The sequence below is a fragment of the Vigna angularis genome, chromosome 1 (assembly GCF_016808095.1).
Source record: "Vigna angularis cultivar LongXiaoDou No.4 chromosome 1, ASM1680809v1, whole genome shotgun sequence".
Taxonomy (NCBI): Eukaryota; Viridiplantae; Streptophyta; class Magnoliopsida; order Fabales; family Fabaceae; genus Vigna; species Vigna angularis.
The window spans coordinates 60,993,433-61,008,723 of record NC_068970.1 but is presented as its reverse complement, the minus strand read 5'-3'; the positions used below and the strand labels follow the sequence as shown (position 1 = coordinate 61,008,723).

The 15,291-nt window shown below is 33.1% G+C and overlaps 3 protein-coding genes across 6 annotated transcripts; 2 read left to right on the top strand and 1 right to left on the bottom strand.

The window, feature by feature from the left end:
• Window positions 1-607: 607 nt before the first annotated feature.
• LOC108347084 (uncharacterized) lies at window positions 608-1,108 on the top strand. Its single transcript, XM_017586202.2, has one exon. It carries the CDS (start codon window positions 731-733, stop codon window positions 938-940), a length of 210 nt encoding a protein of 69 aa, XP_017441691.1. The 5' UTR covers window positions 608-730; the 3' UTR covers window positions 941-1,108.
• A 1,897-nt stretch (window positions 1,109-3,005) lies between these two features.
• LOC108347650 (gamma carbonic anhydrase-like 2, mitochondrial) lies at window positions 3,006-6,323 on the top strand. The gene is made up of 2 exons (XM_017587035.2): window positions 3,006-3,505; window positions 5,773-6,323. Exons 1-2 carry the CDS (start codon window positions 3,112-3,114, stop codon window positions 6,147-6,149), a joined length of 771 nt encoding a protein of 256 aa, XP_017442524.1. The 5' UTR covers window positions 3,006-3,111; the 3' UTR covers window positions 6,150-6,323.
• Window positions 6,324-11,116: 4,793 nt separating this feature from the next.
• Window positions 11,117-14,679, bottom strand: LOC108346248 (squamosa promoter-binding-like protein 13A). Of its 4 annotated transcripts, none has more exons than XM_017585271.2 (5): window positions 14,399-14,679; window positions 14,092-14,188; window positions 13,303-13,780; window positions 12,382-12,515; window positions 11,117-11,833 (listed from the first exon to the last, which is right to left on the bottom strand). In XM_017585271.2, exons 3-5 carry the CDS (start codon window positions 13,725-13,727, stop codon window positions 11,241-11,243), a joined length of 1,152 nt encoding a protein of 383 aa, XP_017440760.1. In that variant the 5' UTR covers window positions 13,728-13,780; window positions 14,092-14,188; window positions 14,399-14,679; the 3' UTR covers window positions 11,117-11,240. The 4 variants fall into 4 exon arrangements, with proteins under 4 accessions (XP_017440760.1, XP_017440761.1, XP_017440762.1 ...); XM_017585272.2 differs by having other exon boundaries at window positions 13,303-13,802; window positions 14,098-14,188; XM_017585273.2 differs by having other exon boundaries at window positions 14,098-14,188.
• Between the last annotated feature and the right edge of the window lie 612 nt (window positions 14,680-15,291).

Here is a 15,291-nt window from a genome sequence, read left to right as displayed (position 1 = left end):
CTCTCTACTATTTGTTTAAATCTAATTAATGATTAAAATTAATTATTTATTAAAACTATTAAAAAAAATCTTAAAAAATTATTGAGAAACCTAATTCCAATCTTAATTCCATTCCCATTAACATTAACATAAGGTAGTTTTCTATATGAAATATAGTATTAGTTTAGCACCACATTTTACCTGAGAAGAAATATTTTCAAAGTTTAAAAATTTACGCGTGTTATACGAACGAATTTATATGTGACAAAAACTTAAAGATAGCTATTATTTTTAAAATTTTAATAAAAGTATTTTATAAGACGCATTTAATGTCCATAGTCTACGTTTAAAAAAAAGTTAAATTCATTTAATTTCTTTTAGAAACATTATAAAAAAAGTGGTCCAAAAAAATCATTTTAAAACTGTTTTTTTGGGGAAATGATACACTAAAGATTTGAAGATATTATCTTATCGCCAAGTTATAAAGTACTATTATAATGGAAGTTGTATAATATTTAAAAAAGTGATTAGGATGAAAATCGTTAAGATGATTGGGAATTGATCAGAGCCGTTGAAACGAGTTATAAGATGAAGAGTGACAGGAAAGCGAAGGATCCGTTTGGTTGGGTATGTGGTGTGAGTTTTGTCTACTTGTGTTGCTCACCGCTAAAAGCCCCAAACCTGAAATCAAACGTAGAAATCTCTTCCACTTCCAAACTCTTCTTCCTTCCAACCAAAGAAAGGGGTGAAAATGGCTGATTGGGGTCCGGTGGTGATCGCAGTGGTGCTGTTCGTGCTCTTAAGCCCAGGCCTTCTCTTCCAGATACCATCCAGGGGAAGAATCGCGGAGTTCGGCAACATGCAAACCAGTGGAGCCTCCATTTTGGTTCACGCCATCATCTACTTCGGCCTCATCACCATCTTCCTCATTGCCATCGGCGTTCACATCCAAACCGGCTAGCTCAACGGATCTAAATCTCAATCTCCTTATCTTTCTCTGCCTTTTACTTTTTTACATTTCCTTGTAAGTTTCTAGTGTAGTACTTCTGATCTGTTACTGTACGTGTGTGTGGATAAGGATGATGTTGTTTTTACGAAGATATGAATGATGATCCATTTCGCTTTGTGACGTTGGCTGGGTTTGTTTTTTGGGGTTTCTTCAACATTTTCGCAAACGGTACCGTTTTGGATATTACGTTGGTGGCCTTTGCAAAGTGTCCATTCACAGAAAAAGGCAAGCATGTAAAAGTCACGCCGTTTGCCTTCCTTCTCTTCCTTTTCCCATAAGCACTTTTTGTTAAATACTATTAATACTACTGATAACGGTGTGGAACTATCACTTCACTGGTAATATTTTTATACAATGAATCGATTAATGTAATTAATGTACTTTGAAAATTTTAGGCAAACGCGGAACGCGCTTTCTGGCTTGCTTGCAGAGGCAGTTCAACTCACGTGGTTTTGTACACGGACTACGTAGCATAAAGTATAGGAATCCTTAAAATTATGATTCTTGGGTATTGTGGCCTGATCTGCAACCAAAAATAAAAATGTTAGAAATTATTAGTAATTTATTTGCTTTTTAATACTACTCTGTTCTAATTTATACTAGTGCTAATGCTCCTAATACTTTAATATTTCTATATATAATTTAAGAAGATCAATAAATATATATATATATATATATATAATTTTGCATATTTAGCAAAACAGTTTTACAATTTCAACAAATACATTAACTGAGCGACTTAATAAATGCAGTTTTATATTTTATATATAAAAAATAGGTTTAATCATCTCGGACATCTCTATTTCTGTAAGATTTTCTCAAATAGGTCCGTATTGTAAATGTTCTCGATTAGGTTTTTTATTGTGAAAAATTGAATCAATTTAGACGTTGCTGTTAGTTCTGTACTAACACCGTTAAATGATGTGACACGTGTCAGTTTGTGGTTTTTTTGAATTTTTGAATTATTTTTTAAAAATAAAATTTAAAAAAAAATGTCACGTGTCAAACTGATATTATGCCACGTGGCAATGACACTGTGACATGGCACTGACAGTGTCACGTGTCATTATCAGGCCATGTGTCATTGTATTAGTCTCAATTTGGTCCCTGTATTTGTGTCTCGATTTGATCCATGTATTTTTATTTTGTCTCAATTTAGTCTTAATTTTAAAAATTAAACAATTTTGTCCCTCCTCAAATTCAAACAAAATTTAAATTGTATATAAATTTTAACAAATATTTTTATTAAAATTGATATTTTTATTAAATATTTTTAACAAGATTAAGTTTAATTATATTTATATTTACTTAATCATATAAATGTTAATTATGTTATTTAAATATACCTATAAGGTTTTAAAAAGCAGTGACATAGCATGGTGGTATGAATTTTCCAAATGAATTAGCTCATTGAACAAATTATTAATGTGAAATTTCACTTTTTTTTAAATAAAAAATTGGAGAAAGTTTTGGTGAAAACAATAATTAAAGGTGGTTTTTTCTTTCATGATTTTCTATGAAAACTTTCACTACGAAAATTTACACCAACATGTTATGTCACTCTTTTTTTAAACACTTATAGGTATATTTAAATAACATAATTAACATTTATATGATTAAATAAATATAAATATAATTAAACTTAATCTTGTTAAAAATATTTATCAAAAATATCAATTTTAATAAAAATATTTGTTAAGATTTATATACTTCCACGTGTTTTTTCCTGCACCCCACAATTTTTTTCCCCATTATATTTTTTTTGGGCGTATAATCTAAAAGTCATTTTCTGAAAATGGTTTCCATTGCAATTAAAAAAATATTTTTCTTATAAAATGACTGGAGATTACATAATTTGAAAGTTGAAAAATTATTTTCAGAATAAAATTGGATTTTTTTTTCAAAAATGGAGGAAGAAAATTATGAAGATGCATAAGAAACTGCCTTAAAATTTCATAATGATAAAACCCAATTGGCCCATTTATCTTTATCATGGGCTAAAAATAGAGCTCGAAATACCCGATTTCTCTTGGTAGCCCACTAACTCATTCCCCCTTCCTTGCTTCCTGTCTTTCTCACCCTCACTCTTATTCTCCGGTTCCACTTTCCTGACTGTTTCTCTCATGGCGAATCTAGCACGCTTCTCCAAGCGAGCCCTGCGAAGCGCACACGCGCTCGTAAGGCACGCGCAATCGCAACCGCAACCTCAGTTATTGGTTGAGCAGCGCGCTTTCTCGACGGAGGCGGCGAAATCAATTACTCCGTCTCCGGATCGGGTGAAGTGGGACTACCGAGGGCAGAGGACGATAATCCCGTTGGGGCAGTGGCTCCCGAAAGTGGCAGTGGATGCTTACGTTGCACCCAACGTGGTCCTCGCTGGCCAAGTCACCGTGTGGGACGGAGCTTCGGTTTGGCCTGGTTGCGTTCTCCGCGGCGATCTCAACAAGATCAGCATCGGATTCTGCTCAAACGTTCAGGAACGCTCCGTTCTTCACGCCGCATGGACTTCCCCGACAGGTTAGGTTCCCATTCCAACACATTCCTTCCCTTTCTGTTTCTGTACCTTGGAATTAGAAATGTGAACTGTGTAGATTTGTTCTTTTTCTAATATTAGTTATGAAATTCCTCGAATTCGTCTTTCGGTATGGTTTAATTCAAGAGTTCTGAGTTGTGAATATGATTGATTCTCCTTCCCCGGCGTGTTTCATTGTACTGACAATTCTATTGTCAGCATTCGGTCTGGGAAGCTAATGTGTTGGCCCTGATATATTTGAAAACCAATCAGTTTTATCGAAGTACCTTGGAGTTGGGTACATTCTAAGTTCTAAAAGATCACATTTTTGCCTTAATCGTAAAGACAAATGAGGTTTATGGTTTTGATATTCTCTACGCCCACTCAACCTTTTCTGCCCAAGCGTAATGAAATAGAGCTATGCTTACTGGTATGAATTATATAGAATATAGGTGTTTCTCTGTATTTCATTGGATAACTAGTAAGACCTTGTTTTGGATAAATTTCTACCTAAGCAATGAAAATAAGAAGAAAAAAAACTCATTCGACTTTTCTCATAAGCTAAAATTAACAATCAACGTATACACTGTAGTTTTCAAAGGAGATAAATTCGTAAGTTGATTATTGCTCATGCGAGATGTTCAATTCATTTTACTTGTAAGTGCTAATTGAAAGAATAAAAAAAATAGGTAATCTCAATCATGGATAAGAAAATCAACCGTCAATACCACTCGCATAAGAAATTATAAATGTGTTGAAAAATCTATGGATGATTGTCTCCTCGATGACTAAGATTACTTATTTCATCCTTATTCACTTTATTGGAGCCAAATTTAAGAACCTTTGGGTGTAATGATGCAGCTTATCCATGTAAAATTTTCGTGCAACAGTATTGTACCAACTTGCATTTTTGAAGGAACAATTCTTATTTTTCTTTATTCACTTTATAGGTAATATTTGTGCCAGTGTTGTACCAAATAGCATTTTTTCGCGAAAAGGTCCCATTTTTTTCCATGTAATATATTTGTGCCAGTGTTGTACCAAATAGCATTTTTTGAGGGAAATATTTTTGTTGCTTGGCCTCAAGTCCTTAACTTACTAGTTGACATCTACTTTTATAAATATGAGTTTCCTTAAATTTTGGATCAAGATTTATTTTATTTCCTGTAGAGACAGTAGGATTGAACAATTTTCTTATATCATTGAAGATTGTAATATCTATCTTTTTCTTCTATTGATCGAAAAGGATAACTTAAATACTCTTGGGAGTGGAGATGGGGTGGAAGTGGAGTTTGACAGAGATGCTTGTTTGATCCGACTAGTTCTCTATGCTAGGGCCTCGATCTTTAGGTGACTTTGGTGGTATGCTACAAAGAAATGAACCATACTTGTGCATGTGTTTTGGTGTTGTTTGAGAAATGTAAATTTGTTTGAAGCAAAGATACTTCTGGTCATTTATGTTGTGTTATTTTGAGTCCGGCAAGAGGGCATCTAGACGGTTGTGTCCTACACTGATAGAGAGAGAAAATAACTACTTACCATAAAATACCTACAATACTACCTTTAAAGCTAAAGAGCATAAAATCAGCATTCACCTATCCTCATTCATTCATAATAGGTGAGGACGATTACACTTACAATTATAGAACCTAAAAGACGCCAGCAGTTGAATAATGATCCCATAAGTGTCATTATCTGCCTTTAGGAAAATTGAAATATAAACTAATTATTATTCTAGTATTCTAAGACCACCGTATAAAATGTTGGAGTTTCCTTCGGACCTCTGTAGGCCCATCCTAACATACTAATGAAATAAATTTTTGTTAGCATTATTATAGGTATGTTGCACTCGTATGTGATGGTCCTGTTCGACACTTCTAATCTCCCTTCCAACCATTGTCGGCTGTGTTTCTTCAGGAAAATTAGTCTTTATCCTTGTTTCAAAATGGAAAATAATGATTTGACCACTCCTCTGTGCACAACCAATTGACAACCCTTTTATAATATAATATAGAAGTAATTGAGTAAGTGGTTGTATGGGTAATGTTTATATACTCTGAAAATAATATCAGAATGCGATATTCATTGTTAAGCTGTTTATTGTGAACTGGAGTTAGTTATCTGCATACTCCTTTCGAATTATTTACTGTCATGTGGAGGTGAATAACATTGCTGTTTCCAAAGATCCTTGAAATTTTCTTATGGGATAGACTTAAGTATAGTTTATGAATCTATTGTTTATTCATTGCTTATGCTGTCTTCTGTGAAACAGGCCTTCCGGCTGACACTTCAATAGAGAGGTACGTGACAATTGGGGCATACAGCCTTTTGAGGTCCTGCACTATTGAGCCAGAGTGCATTATTGGGCAGCACTCCATCCTAATGGAAGGCTCATTGGTGGAGACACAGTCAATCCTTGAAGCTGGATCAGTAGTTCCACCAGGAAGGCGAATACCTTCTGGTGAACTTTGGGCAGGAAATCCAGCCAGGTTTGTGAGGACTTTGACCCATGAGGAAATCTTAGAAATCCCTAAACTTGCAGTTGCTATAAATGATCTGAGCAGAGACCACTACTCAGAGTTCCTTCCTTACTCCACAGTATATTTGGAGGTTGAGAAGTTTAAGAAGTCCTTGGGTATTTCTGTTTGATGCTCTTTTTTGTTATTCTTCTATGTATCTGTTAGCTGGAGTTCTGCTTGTAAGGAAATAAGAATCAAAAACAAAGAGCAAGCTTTTTGTATTTTCTTTGCATTCCTTGCTGAGATTATTGGCTTAAAACATCATGGTCTATATAATTTGACTGGAGTGATATTTATCAGAGAAGATACTGCATCTTTTTAGCTTTGGCCATTAGTATTACTCATAATTGGACAGGTCCATTTTTTGCGAACAAATATTTATCATAAACGCCTCAATGTCCACTTGGTCAGTGTCCTTTCAACAGGTACTGTGTGAATAAACAATCAGGTTTCCATCACTTTCACTGTCTGCCCCGTTTTTATGAACTATTTGCAGGCATGTGCTGATGAGACGCACGAGTTGATTTGAGTTGTGTTTGGAAGTTTCCGTAGGAAAGGTATGGGGAGTTCTCCTTTGACGCTGCTACTTTTAACACTTTCTTCATGGTTATATTGAAGTATTCTTGTAATGTATAAGTCTGCTCCATATCTTGTGTGCTAAGAATGAGAGGTGATTCAAATTCCAGCGCATCCCTAGTTGATACTTGATGCATCCTGTATCTCCATTCAGACTGTACCAGATGTAAATGTAAAAAATGGTGAGGGCAACTATTGCCTTTGATTAATGTTTTTAAAACAAAAAATTACATTGAAATGGACTTGACATTAATAAATCAATAAAATAATAATAATTAATAATATATAGCATGATATTAAGTTAATATAATATCATTAGTTATTTTAACTCTAAAATCTAAAATGAGTCACATTTTTTATACGTTCTTAACTCTGTCAAAGTAAACATCAAAATTTAAGTAAAATGAGTCATGTAAATAAAAAATAAATATAAATTATAATAATCAAGACTGTAAATGATTAAAACTTTTAATTCTTTTTAATATATTTTTTTGGGTCATAATGTTATTGATGTGGAATATTTATCAGTTTTGCTGATGATTAATTTTCAAAATGAGACCTGATTGGACCCTTTTAGAGTGAAGTATTGTCTTCCAATTATTATTATTTTTTATCTACAAGATTTAAATACAAGAAGGATCAAGTTCTACTTCCTCAAGTCTAGATTTTCTGCTGTTTTCTTGTGTTATACCTATGTTAAGTTTTTTAAATAGAATATTAAAAAAATAATATATTTTAAATTATTAAAATTAGTGTTCATCAATATTACTTTAATATTATTTTGAAGTTACGGGAGGGGATTATACAAAAAAGTTCAACATAAAATTTAAATTACATTTTCTTTCAATGGGACATTTTTTTGTCAAATTTTAATGTTCTCACCTTTTTTTATATAATTTGGACAATTCTTAAATGGACTTTACCAGTTTTAAAACCTATAACTTAGATATATATGGAAAAAAAAATGTTACTTTGACATTCTGAATGGTTCCAAGCATATATTCAGTTAATTGTTCCCTCCTAACTATATCACTTTCAAACACAGGTTTTTAATTCATAAAATTTGAATATACACTTTGATCAAGAGAATCCGGTAATAACTCATCGTTCTTCTTACATGTCCAACTTTTTCTTAAAATTCCATAATCATTTTCCAAGCTTATTTCTTATATTAGCGTTTCCGAAAATGATTTTGCAAATTCAAATGATAACTGGATGATAAGGAAATTCAACTTCACAATACACGATCTATAATTGAAACTTGTGAGAAATCCCTCTATTCTAGATTTCAATGATTTATTTTAATCAATCATAGATTTTGATGCTTGCATTACTCGTATATTTACACCCATGTCAAAGATCACTGTTCAACAACAACCACTTCAAATATGTCAATAATTAAAATTAAAGCACTACAAAAGCTGGTTCGAATCAAAGTTATTATTAGGGCAAAAAAATGGGATAATATAAAAGAATAAACCGTACAAAGAGCACAATGTCGTGAAAATGGAGATACTAAAATGCGAGTGTAGTGCCCAGAATCAGGGGGTGGTGCCGTCGAGCCAAAGGGCAAACAAAACTCCACTTATATGGTCAAAGATTCTTTAAAATTAGCTTAATTCTTATTGCGTGATTTGTTGTAAAACACGTTTTAGTGAGCTTATCTTTGTGATGACATTGACTCCACCAACATTATTACATCATTTTCGACCAAAAATCTTCATACCACATGCTTTCTACTTGAATTTCTTTATTTGTTTTCTGTCGCTGTTGACGTAGTTGGATAATGGATATTATTATTCCACGTCCATCAAAAGACAAAAAGAATTATGTTGGAGAACCCTTCTCTATTGATAATTTGAAAATTAAAATTAAAAAATTCATTTTACAGCAGTGGACCACTTTTCGTGTAGTGTGAGCGGAAAAATTCGTAATTAAAGGGGGAATTAGGAGTGACCTAAAGTTGTGTGAATGATATATTAAAGTTAAAAAATGGCCACTTGAACTGTAAAACAAAGGTGTGATAAGAATGAGTTCAATTTCTTAAAATCAAACATGGTTGATACGATGGCAAATAGATCAGTTGTCATCATTGTTGAAAATTTCATATTAATTGGATATTCATCAGTATATAGGTAAATCCATACCCTTATTTTTTTATTAGTATACCTCTCTAGTCAGCGTTTTTTATAACCAAACAATGTGTTACAGTTGGTTGATGTCAGAATAACCCTAGCTTTACTATTCCAACAATCAGTCGATCAGGTGGTTGACTGACTGATCATCCAAATCCTTAAATCTCGCTAATAATTGAGTTTACAAATAAAAGTATGTATATCAATTGGATCGTAATTATGTCTATGCTAATGGTAAATCCACCTTGAAATCTATAAAAACAAATTGGAGATAAAAAAGTACGTGATTGTATTTATTGTAAATTTAAAACTTTACAATACTAATCGAACAGTCATGTTACTAACTTGAGGATAAGAGTATCTTTGGTTGCTATCCACTAGCATAACTTGAATTTTAAAAATAATTTTGAAACTAATTGAAGTGTTTGATTGTAATTTTATACTCCATAGCCAAACAAAAACCTATAATAAAAACTAAAACAATCATTACTCCTTTCTTTTTCGATAAAAGAAGGGTGGAAGAGATAAATTTGAATAATGAAAAATAGTTAGCACACATGTGAAAGCATTATTTAAAACATATTTAATTAGAAAAGCCAGAAAACAAAAAAACTCATTTTTTATAGGATTTGACAAAATAATCAATTATAATCTATAACTTATCAGTTGGTGTAGTGGTTAAATATCTTTCATTAAAAAAAATAATTTATTATAATTTATGAAAACTTGTTGATCAACAACCGGGAGATTAATTTTTATCTCCATGGACATGAAAATACTATAATACGAAAATATATATGTATAGAACCATCATGTAAGCATTGGATTAATGAAAATTTATATAATAATTTAGAGATATTGACCTTTGACTAAGATTTCCCCTATATAATCCTATCTGTTTTGTTCTCTTGGAAAGTCATATCAATGGATATTCTTCTATAAGGCCAGAGAGCCTTATTTCAATTATTTGGTTCCTTTGGAGGACAACATGCCTCAAACTCAAGTCCATGTTCTTCTTCATTTTGTTCTTCTTCTCGCACAAAGGTAGATATTGTTAATGTTTATGGTAAATTTTCAGGTACCGATGTTGGGACGGTTCAATCAAATCAAATCTCCTAATCAATCGGTCCTTTGCTCTGATTGAGTCGTGCCAATATCGTACTAAACATAACCTTTTATGTTTTACACAGATTTTCTTTTTAAGAAAAATTCAGACCAAGATATATGTAGAAATTTGTATTTATTTTCATAAAATTACCATCTTCACTTATAAGTCTTATTTTTAAATTATATGATATTTTAAATACATCTATTACGTCAAGATGCATATATTTCATATGTAGGATTAGATATTTGTAAAAGATTATATGATAGTAACTGGATAACGAATATTACAATACATTTAATAAATCTCAAGACTTTTACGTCGTATATTAGGAGGAAATTTTAAGTCTAGTTCATTCTCTCAATTTATTAAATGAGAATATGTGAAATATTTATAATAGGATCTGCATATCTTTGCATTAAGAGTTTAATATTATAAGTTTGTTGTTATCATTTAGTCCCTGATGCAAGTATATGAATAGTTACCAAACTTATTCATGCCTGAGTTATTCATGCCTGATGCAAGTATATAAATATGTTTATTTTATATTTTTTTCATTGTCATTCTCAATTTAAGTTATATTCCGTTAACTTTTTTTTATGTAAACACTTGTAAAAAAAAAAGGTAAAACGTATTAAATTTATTTTATTAATTATATCGAATTTGTATATTTTAACTCTTTTGAAGAATTTAATAAAAAATTAATATATTAATTAGTTAATTTTAAACTACAAGAGAAACCAAAATTTGACTTTTTTTTATCTCATTATTCTCTTGTAAGTTTTTCATGAAAATTTTATCCAAACATCGTCGTCATATAATTCTGAACTTAATTTTAGTATTTTTTTTTAAAGTCAAATAAGTTTGAAACAATCATTTTGTTTTTGCACTTTAACAGCCTGATTGCTTCAAAGATCAGATAATGGATTCTATGGTTTTCACTATGACTAATAAGCATGAAACTTCGTCACACAAAACAATATGAATACTAAAATATTAAAATTGATGAGTTTTTTATCCATTAGTACTTAGTGTTCAATCCCCCATTGAAATACTGATTGTAAAATAATACAGATTAATTAAAATAAGTTTAAGCAACTTTTAGATTTATATACCTTCTTCATTCAAACATATATTGTAAATATATTTAATTAAATATATTTTTCTTTCAAATGTAAAAAAAAAAAATTACCGATCATATAGTTTTGAACATAAAATATTTGGTAATGAGGTTATGAAAAATAATTTGCATGAGTAGTAAGTTTTAGGGCAAGAAAGTGATGAGATGAAAAAAATTGAGACCATAATTTTGATAACGTGATAATAGGTAGTTCATGGCTTCATGAAAGATAAATTCAGAATTTAAATAGTGCCAGAGAAAAGAATCCTTCAAATAAAGACGATTCTATCCCCATTGAAAGGGAAACACTGGAGAGGCTTCGTTCCCCTGCGATCCATTAGAACCTATGTTATACATCGACGAAGAATGGTCACTCCCATTCAGGCCCAAAACCGGGTCCACGGGCCCCAAGCTGTTACCATCATGCAGGCTGAGGCCCAATGGCTGCATAAGGGGCGAATGCGGGTTCACTATTTGGCTCAACCCATTTCCAGGACTGTGCGGCTGTGGTGATGACAGAAGAGAGAGAGCACGAGAGGAGGAGTCGTGGACCGAGCTCGTTAGGCTATCGCACAACATTTTACACCTCAGCCCACTACTTTCAGAATACGGGCCGGTCCTCAGAAACATATGGGCCTGGCCCACGGAAGCACCCGCGAGATGTGGGCTTTGGTTGTTGAGAGTGTGGTCACCTTGCAGGAAGGCCAACTGTTTCCCTTCTTTATAACCGGTTGGAGAAGTCCCAAGAAAAAGCTCACCCTGTTGGTTGTGTCCATGAATCCTAACATCACCAGAAGCAACAATTCCACCCCATGTCGGATTCATCACGGTAGTCGATGGGTATACGTGTGAACTTGAGAAAGGTAGCAACTGGGTACCTGCTCAAAACTCATCAAAGGGTAACTCTTTCTACTTATTTTTAAAAATAACGTGTTTCTGATATTTTTTAAGAATTACTGGTTTAAATTTGAGGTGATGAAATGTTTATAATTGAATTTTGTACTATTGATGATGGGTACAGATTTTGCGTGTGTATGGGGAGTGTTAGCGAAAGGTGGTGGTGGCTGAGCAATAATTGATGGATGAGTGTGTGTTTTTGTCGAGAAATGTGGAAACCGTGTAAGAGAAAGTGGTGGTGTGGCAGAAGATGTTTAAGCAAAGTAGATAGGTAGTTAATAGAGATAAGAGTGTACTGCTGGGATGGGAGAAAGCAAAAGGGTATTGTGTTGTGTGTGTAGTGACACGTTGCGAGTTGGATGGAGATGAATGGAGGAAAAGAGAAATGGTGGGTAAGTGTATTGTGTGATGGTGTTATTTCTTACTCTTAACATTTGTGTAGCTATGTGGGGATCCTGAGGAAATGTCTGCTCCAAATCTAGCCACACATGGGTCCACTCAGATAATGTAGGTAGAAGTGTAAGCTAACCTTGGTAATTCGACAAAAAACTACCAGACCGCGTTAGAGGTTCTGGTTGGGGCTTTCTTCTCCGTCTGTTGTGCCCATCTAATCGCTTCCTGCAGCTCCTTTTCCCCTCATCAAATTCCTCCAGTGAATGGAACCTACACAGGTTTATCATTCAAACAACTCCACTCAGCTAACATGTCATCTCACCTTCCCAACTGTGCCATCAAAATGCACCAAATCAAATCAAAATTCACATCATAATAATACTGCTCTCAAAACTCCACTTACCTTATCAGGATTTATCAACTCAATAATACAACCCTCACCATTGCAGACTCATCCCATCAAGTACACCTAAAGCTACAGGACTTCACTGACATCACACTGCCCGGTCTCCTTAATTAGCATCACACTTACTGTAAATTTAGTTAACTATTAACAACTCTTTTATGCACAAATTCCACCTCACCATCCCAACCATCCTCAACACAATCACCTATCTAAGCAGAGGGAGCTATTTTTCTTAATTAATCACACACAGTATACAGTATAGTCTCCATCACTTCAGATTCCCTTTTTTGTTTATATTCTGCTTCTACCTTTCTCTCTCTCTCTCTCTCTCATGAAAGCTAAATTAAAATATTAGACATGTATTTCGTATTTGTCGGTTTAACTGGCACACAGATATAACTCATATTTTACAAGAGCGGTTTGAATCTCATTACCAATAATAAAGACTTTTTGGTAAAAGATTTGGTGAGTAATATATTAGTATTTTATCATGCTGAATCTTGAGGTCTAGCATGACCCGATAAGGTTTTGAACCCACTGAACTCTGGTTAGCAGAGCATGTATTATATAGAGTTCAGATTAAAAAAATGAGATGACAAATCGTGAAAATTTTGAAGCAAGTGATGACATATACAGATATGAAACATGCACCTGCTACACTGCTGGCAGAACCTTTGTTTCTGGCCTCCGATTGTGACTTGTGCAGTTTTGGAATGAACTTCGCAGACCTTATGGCGCCTGTGATAGTCCCTGCAGTTACTGAGATCAGAGTGGCAGCCATCGACAAGACATGAGACTGTCTGTGTGGCGTTGCCAAGGGCACGAGCTCTCTTAGATGAGCCAGAAGATGAAGATGAGGATGAGATTTTGGAGAGTCCTACAGCATCTTTGGACTTGGTCAACACTGATTCTGTGCCAGAATTCCCCACCTGACCAAGCTTCAAGTCAACTGAAAATTCCCCCTTACTTGTAAACATTCCATATCTGCTTGAGCCTTCCACTGTTTCCATGTTGGGTAAGTTTGCCTGATTCACTTCACTCAAATCCCAAGAAGCTGCTTTCAGATTCCAGTCCATACCAAAAACACTTGCACTTTTTCAGCCCCTCTTGTCTTTCTTTGCTCCCCTTTCTGTATACCACACACCAGGATGCTTTCAATTGCATGGAAATTGAAAAGTAAGAGAAGATTAGGCAGGGAGAAATATTAATTGGACCAGACCCTCATAAAAAAGAAGGTGAACCAAACTTCATCAAAGTGTATCTCTTGCTGATTAATGTGCAACAACCGAAATTCTATTCAACAAGATTTTTAAAGTGGCAACTGATACAGAGGAACTTTATTAAAATATAAAAAAGACAACCATAAAATAGGCTCCTTATATGCAACTATATTGGACATCTGTTTGTCCGTATTTAGCAAAAAGGAGAGAGAGAAGAAACCTGCACCAGAGAGTGGTGAAAACACGTGATAATGACTAACAACACTGCCAAGTTCAAAGACTTCCAACGAAATCGGAGTTACAATTCACAAAGTCACCTACATGGTATAATGAAGCAAAAAGATGTTAAAAAGGAAAACAAAAAAGAGAGAAGTTAGTGCTTTTAGACAACCGTAGTAGCTGAAGGATACTTCCTTCTTCTTCCCTTCACTTCCAAAACCTCCACTGGACAGTTAAATTAAGGATTTTTTTCAAATAATAACAGTGAAAAGGACAGAAAGAAGGAGGAATCTATGTGACAAGCATACCTTGTTAGCCATTTAAGAAGGTGAAACTGTGTAGAAAGTTGAAGAAGGAGAAGAAGGAGAAGAAGAAGAATGAAACCCAAAAAGGATATGGATGATGTGGTCTGTTTAACAGGTAAAAGTGAATATTTTAACAATTTGAAAAAGCATTTTCCAAAAATGGGGTCGCTTGTGGGTATTTTAAGCTTGAGAAAGAAAGGAAAGAAAGGAGATATAATAAGGACAGGGTGTTGGTTGCTTTCAGCTTTTTTAGTCAGGAAAGAGAAGTACAAAGAATGGATGCTCAAGACAAGGCATGTGGCATTGTGTTTCACATTTCATGGCATGTTTTTCCTTTATTAGGATTATCTTCCTCTTTTAGTTTTCTACACTACAGTAACATCTCCTTTAACCGTCACTAACGACACAAATAATAAATAATCCAACATCTAATACAAACCATCGCCTATTTAAAATATCCTCTAATTACGTATTTCAATCCCCACAAAATATAAATCCAAACAATTTATTTTCAACCTTCTAAGCTCGTTGGTCAACTACCACATTGTAAAGATTGTAAACGTCATTAAGAATTCGTAGGGTAATTTTAAAAGAATAATTTCTTTTTATTAATATTTTATGTTAATTAAACATTAAAATTTTAGAATTATATGATTTTAAAAAATTAAATTTATGTTTTCTTTCTTCATATTGTATATCAACACGATTTTGGTAGATTTTCAGAAAAAAAAAATTTAAAAAGGTTAAAATATTTGTTGTGAATACATAAAAATTTTAAAAATGTCAAATATATATATATATATATATATACATATATATATATATATATACATATATATATATATACATATATATATATAGATATACATATATATATATATATATATATATATATA

Excerpts from the sequence above, each read along its gene's own strand:
- LOC108347084 (XM_017586202.2), top strand. The coding sequence starts at position 731 with ATGGCTGATTGGGGTCCGGTGGTGATCGCAGTGGTGCTGTTCGTGCTC.
- LOC108347650 (XM_017587035.2), top strand. The coding sequence starts at position 3,112 with ATGGCGAATCTAGCACGCTTCTCCAAGCGAGCCCTGCGAAGCGCACAC. Across the intron at positions 3,506-5,772 it reads CGCATGGACTTCCCCGACAG|GCCTTCCGGCTGACACTTCA; the intron begins GTTAGGTTCCCA and ends TCTGTGAAACAG.
- LOC108346248 (XM_017585271.2), bottom strand. The coding sequence starts at position 13,727 with ATGGACTGGAATCTGAAAGCAGCTTCTTGGGATTTGAGTGAAGTGAAT. Across the intron at positions 12,516-13,302 it reads TTCTGCCAGCAGTGTAGCAG|GTTCCATTCACTGGAGGAAT; the intron begins GTGCATGTTTCA and ends AAACCTGTGTAG. Across the intron at positions 11,834-12,381 it reads TTTTTTGTCGAATTACCAAG|GTACCCAGTTGCTACCTTTC; the intron begins GTTAGCTTACAC and ends AGTTTTGAGCAG.